The sequence below is a fragment of the Ahaetulla prasina genome, chromosome 2 (assembly GCF_028640845.1).
Source record: "Ahaetulla prasina isolate Xishuangbanna chromosome 2, ASM2864084v1, whole genome shotgun sequence".
NCBI classification, from domain to species: domain Eukaryota; kingdom Metazoa; phylum Chordata; class Lepidosauria; order Squamata; family Colubridae; genus Ahaetulla; species Ahaetulla prasina.
In genome coordinates this window covers 99,366,701-99,372,700 of record NC_080540.1, presented here as the reverse complement: position 1 = coordinate 99,372,700, position 6,000 = coordinate 99,366,701, and the positions used below count along the sequence as shown (strand labels likewise).

General features: G+C 42.3%; 1 protein-coding gene across 4 annotated transcripts in view; it reads left to right on the top strand.

The window, feature by feature from the left end:
- The first annotated feature begins 3,983 nt into the window (after positions 1–3,983).
- The window catches only part of SEPTIN8 (septin 8), an 82,806-nt gene continuing 80,789 nt past the window's right edge, over positions 3,984–6,000 (top strand). Inside the window, exon 1 of one of the 4 annotated variants that reach the window (XM_058166688.1) lies at positions 3,984–4,237. In XM_058166688.1, coding sequence (XP_058022671.1) covers positions 4,208–4,237 — 30 coding nt within the window. In that variant the 5' untranslated portion in view covers positions 3,984–4,207. The remainder of the gene's footprint in view (positions 4,238–6,000) is intronic. The other 3 variants (XM_058166689.1, XM_058166690.1, XM_058166691.1) reach the window with 3 other exon arrangements.

Here is a 6,000-nt window from a genome sequence, read left to right as displayed (position 1 = left end):
AATATCATAAGCACAGTTGTGTTTTACTTAATGAATGCTTTGCTTAAAAACAGAGTTGCCAGTCTCAATTGTGGTCACTAAACAAGGACTATCATTATATGCATAGAATAAAAACTTGAATATGACCAGAAAAAAACAACCACAAGTCAGCCAGTGTCAGCTAGTCAAACAGTCAATACCCAGTTCTTTGTTTACAGGCTTATATCACATCTTTCTTTGCTTAGGGCTAATGGACAGGTGGGGGTTTTTTTTGAAGTGTGTGTTGTGTGTTGTTGTGAGTGGTAGCCAATGGCTTATAGGGGAGAAATAGTTATGTAAATAGATGAGGAAATAAGATATTTTGAGACAAACAGAACAATAGTTGGGTTTTTCCTTTTATCAGATATATTCTGATAAATTGCAGCATATTTCCTTTTTTCCATAGATTTCAAGAGTTATTTTTGATTAACACATCCCACGTTATATTCACAGACAGACCTTTAATTCTCTTCATTTTGCTTTCTGTTTTCCAAATATAATGTTAACCCAAGAAGGTTGCAAATTAGATTTTAAACATGCTGATTTTGGTGCTAACATACCAGAAACCTCCCTATTTTTTATTATTTTCATCTATAGCTAAATGTCAGGATTTGCTAAAGGGGCTAGAATTTGGTGAAACCTATGCTCTGCCTCATTCTTTTGACAGAGGAAAAATGGGTTTGATGTTTGGGAGAACAGAAATGTGCAAAAAAATGGGATGAGCACTACTCATTGTTTGTTCGAGGCATCTCTGTGTTCCCCTACGTCACATATATTGGTTCCAGTTGTTGGGTTGACAGTGCTGTGTGCAAGATAGACTCACAAATATGAATTGTACAAATATTATGTCCTATATACAAAAACAATCTAAACAGCCTCTAGATCCGTGATGGCAAACCTATGGCACGGGTGCCAAAGATGGCAAGCAGAGCCCTCTCTGTGGGCATCTGTACCATCGCCAGCTTTTCTGGTTTCTGGCCCGCACTTGCGTGCTGGCCAGCTGGTCTTTGCAGGCACTGGAGCACCAGAAGACAGCCTGAAAACTGCCCCCAAAATGCCCTGAAAATGGCCAAAAAAAATGCCCCCAAAACAGGGATGCACGCACTGGCCGGCTGGTCTTCGAGTTTCTGGCAGTCTGGCATAGGCGCATGCATTCACATGCACACAGGTTCTGAAAAGGGGCACTCGGTGCTGAAAAGGTTTGCCATTACTGCTCTAGATCCTGGATGCTACTATGAGGGGATAAGCCATTGTTGTCTTGAATACACTATAGTTCCTGTTTGATTATAAATGGGGAAGTTGATTCCTAATCTTGTGAAAAAAGGAAAAGTATTAGGAATAAATATTTTAGGAAACACTAGCAAATTTATTTAGTGACATTGTCGTTCTAACTGTAGAATACATTATTGTGCAACAAATAAAAAGCATCCCACAAGAAGGAAAAACGTAAGAGACCTAATGCGATGACACAGAAATAAAACTGGCATTTTACATTGTAGCAGAGTAAAAAAATAAATATACCGGTACATATGGTATCCTGATCTTTGATTGTAATAATACATCTGATATACAGCTAGTCCTTGACATACAACAGTTCATTTAGTGATGGCTCAAAGTTACAATGGCACTGAAAAAAGTTTCTTATGACTATTTTTCACATGACTGTTGCAGCATCCCCATGGTCCTGTGATGAAAATTCAGACACTTGACAACTGACTCATATTTATGCCAGTTGCAGTGTCCCGGAGTCAGGTGATCCTCTTTTGCAACCTTTTTTCTTTTTCTCTATGGTATGAAAGCAAAATGTTATGCCAGGACTGCGCTGAAAGAACACTCTAGAACAGGGGTGTCAAACTCAAGGCCCGTGGGTCTGATCCGGCCCACAGGATGCTTAGATGTGGCCCATCAGGCTGCCGTAGAAACAACAAAGGACCACCCCATGGTGTCTCTGCCAGCGAAAATGGAGCTGCCCCTGAGCGGCCCTCCTGAGCTCTCTTTTCGCTAGCAGAAGGCTGCAGGAGGCTTTTGTGGCTGAAAACAGGGCACGGGGCAGGCATGTGCGCCCCCCTTGGCTCTCTTTTCACCGGCAGAATACTAGCAAAACAAACTAAAAACAAAACAAAGGGAGAAATGCTTCCCCTTTTGATTAGAGCATGCAAGAAGTGAGAGGAAAAGAGAAAAGGAAAGAGGAAAGACAAAGAAAAGGAAGAAATTATGAGAAAAGAGCAAGGAAAGAAAAATAAGGAAAGGGGAAGGAAGAAGAAAGAATGAAGAGGGAAGGAAGGAAGGAGATTATAATGAGAGTGGGGGAGGGTCTTAATGAAGTCCTGCCTTAGCACATGGCCACAACATGAGTGATATTGACTGGGCACGCCCACCTTTGCCACACCTACCCCAGCCCCCCTCCTCCACCCTCTCCCGAGGTCAAACACAGCCCTGATGCGGCCCTCAATAAAATCGAATTTGACAGCCCTGCCTTAGAAACTATTAGAATTAAAGGAGGTGCTGAGACACAACACCATATACAGTAATGGAGCCATTCTGCTTCATTGGCATCCTTGAACATTTGCCCCTCCAAGTATTGGGCTATTTATCTACTTGAATTGAGCTGTCAACAAAGAAATAGCAACAATAAAACCCAAAGGCCCGAGATACAGATGAAAAATAATTCTCAGTGCAGTTTTTAAGATGTGCCTTTAGGGATACCAGCACTGTGTCATGGTTGGGTTGCTAGGCTAAGACGGAGGAAATTACAATGAAGTCTCCTTCAGATTGAACTTGCCTCCTGGGGGTTGTGTGAATATGCCCAATGTTCTCTTGACAGCAACACGGAACTGTTTGCAATCACCTTCTTTCAGTCTAGTTTGTAATGCTGGCCTTCCAGGTGGTTTCTCATCCAAATACTAGCATGGTATGGCTTTGATTCATTTTTGAAGTTCAGCCAAGTTTAGCTAGGTGTTGCTACTTGGCATGACTCAGATTTTAAATCTCTGCTGAGATACAACATTCCCTGGATGATACTGGCCTAGAGGGTATATCTTAATCCATCTCATGAACTTGTTATGAAGTTAAAATGTCAGGGGAAAGAGGAGCTACCAGTACCTTGAATTTTTTGAGGAACATAAAAATATAAATGCAATAAATAAAAGATATTATATATGTCTTTTTGGGAACGTTCTACTTCACTTACTGGGGTTTGTTCCTAAATAAATGAGTATAGGACTGCAGCATGACGCTTGTTATGGAGGTTGAATTAAATTTTTAAGCTGCAATAAGAATTTCTATGATCGCACAAAACTGTTGATTTGTGTTATAGTGATTAAACAGAATCAAGTTTGCAGTCCTATACATTACAACCCACAGCTTATGTCCCACATATAGTCACCACACTACCTTCGTGAGCCCCAAATTCAAGAGTATATAGTTTTAGAAAGTGCCACTTTGTTTTTGATGTGTTATCTTTCAGATCTTTTTGGATTTTACAAGATGTTTTTTTCCCTATTTTCTCCAGGCCTCACCTGCTTTGCATGGTAAGTTTTTCTCTCCAAAACTGTTGCCCATTTCTGCTATATCCCAATAAAGCTTACTTTTAAATTAAGCAACTTTTTAAAATGAATTATTCTCCATCTGGACGCCGGCACTCTGAGTTAAGGAACATCAGACTTCTTTACAAAGCTGTTGCAAAGCGATGATGCTGTATTAAAACGAATGGTGCTAGAGCATTGTCTTTATATACCGGTGTTGTTTTTATAGCTCCCTTACAGACATATCCGCACAGACAGACCCGCCAAACAGATTGGCCAAATCCGCCTGGGATCGAGACAAGCGAAGGGCGATCGTTCCCAGCATTCCTTCGATGGAATGCCGGATAGCCGCAATTAACGCGGTGCTTTTCTCGCCTCTCTGCGGAGACTTCTCCAGCCGGAGGGGCTCACGGGGGTCTCCCTCCCAAAAAAACAAAGCGCCCTCCTTGACTTTCCCTACGGCTGGGAGCCCCGGGCGTCAAGGGGCGGGCCGCGTCTGCGTTCTCCCCAGCCGACGAGGGGGAGTTTCCAGGAAGTGGCCATATTGGATTCATTCAGTTGCATCAATCGAAAGAGGAGAGCAGGTTTGGGGTGAGACGACTTTTTTTTTAAGCTAGCCGCCTGAGAAGGAACTCCTGGCCACTGACCTCCGGAGGTGCCCGGCTATGGCTGCCACGGACTTGGATCGGTTTTCTGTGAGTAACAAGACTGCGCTGTCCGTCCCACAGCAAACCCCCCCCCTCCCGCTGGCATTAGGACGAGGGCAGAGGCGGTGTGCGCGCTCGCATTCGCCCGGCGTTGGAAAGAGCTGGATGGGTTTGGAGCAGCCCGTCCGCTTCGTTGGTGGATCGAGGGAATCGGCTGGGCAAAGTGGAAGGAGGAGGCCTAGATTCCTGTGTCCGGGCTCTGGGATCTTTTTGCTTGAGATCTCTCTCTCTCTCTCTCTTGAGAGTCTTGCGGGGCCAAGCTAGCGTTAGAGCTCGGCTGAAAGGGAATCGTTTTCTCTTGCGAAAGCGCTTGTACCTAAGCGCACTCCTGAATTGGGAGTAGTTGCTACTCTTCCCCTCCACCCCCCAGCTTAAAATGCGGTTTTCGGTTTGAGGCAGGAAGGTGGCTCATACCGGGGAAATATCTAAGGACCCAAGCGGAAGGTCTGCTAATTTACTTAAGAGTGTGCGTAAACAAGGTGTGCAGTTGAACATCTAGGATCTTGTCCATAGGCATAACCAAACGTTCTAGTTGTAGATTTGGTCCCTCTGGCCATGGAAGTATTGAGCTGTTAGGATGACACCCATCATCTCTTCTCCCCAGTTGTTGGGAACCTGAGCTTTCCAATGGATTCTGTCTTGCAGTATTTTTTTTACAGCTCTGCTGTGGTAGGAGATCACTGGTTGGGCTCCAGCAATGATACTAATAGCTGTAATTGTGAGCATATGTACTACTCAGTCCTTGAGATGTTTACATCAATAAAGACACATTACCTTCAGAGGAAATTCTTTCACCCCAATCAACCCTAGTGAACCCCAACTGAAAGCAGAAACTAATTTGTGCAATTGGTAAAAAAAAAAAAGGCAGCTGGGTGTAATTGTTGAACCACCTTTCACAGGTAATGGAATAAATGAGATTCCTCCTTGGGGAGAGAGATTATGCATTTAATGCCACCTACTTAGTAGCATGAACAATATCTACAGTTGTTGAGCTTTCCTGCTTACAGAATAAGGCTATCTGGTCTGGTTTGCAAAAAATAAATAAATCTAAATAATCACTAAATGACACTAAAGGATACTTAACTTTTTGCTGCCAATTAGTGGTTATTCAATTTTTTTTCCAGATTTGATTTGGGAACTTTGTTGCCTTTGGGCTTTAAATGGATTTAGATAGAATTATTGGACCCAAATTAACTTTCTATTTGATGGGTTTTATTCCAAGGGACTTGATTTTATAAATAAATTGATAGTGCTACATGTATTCCCGTGAACAATTACTTCAATTGCAGAAGCCCATTGCTTCTATGAAAATACTTTTTATTAATGAATATTACCCTTACATTTGGTGCAAGAATTTCAGGATGAAAGTATGGAGACCAGATCAGAGAGTTTGAGCTACAAGCATTTTTCTTAATGTTTAAAGCATTTCTTGCTGCAAATGATTTCTCAGAAATCTGCAATGCATTGGGTAACGTAGAGCTCACTCAACATGGATGAATGAAGCTTGATGTTTGTGGTGTATTCCAAATTACCAGTTCAGGCTGTCTTTCTAATCTTTTTTTATGTAGTTCTGCATAGGAATGGAGTATTTATTTTGCTCTAATCTTTCAGTATTCTGCTTGTCCTTTGTAAAACAAACAGCTATTTCCCCCACTTTCCAAGTAACATTTTACAGGCTGATTGTCAGGCTTCTATCTGTGCCATTATGTTATCTAGAATACAGCTAATGTTTTGTTTGTGTGGCCAGATGT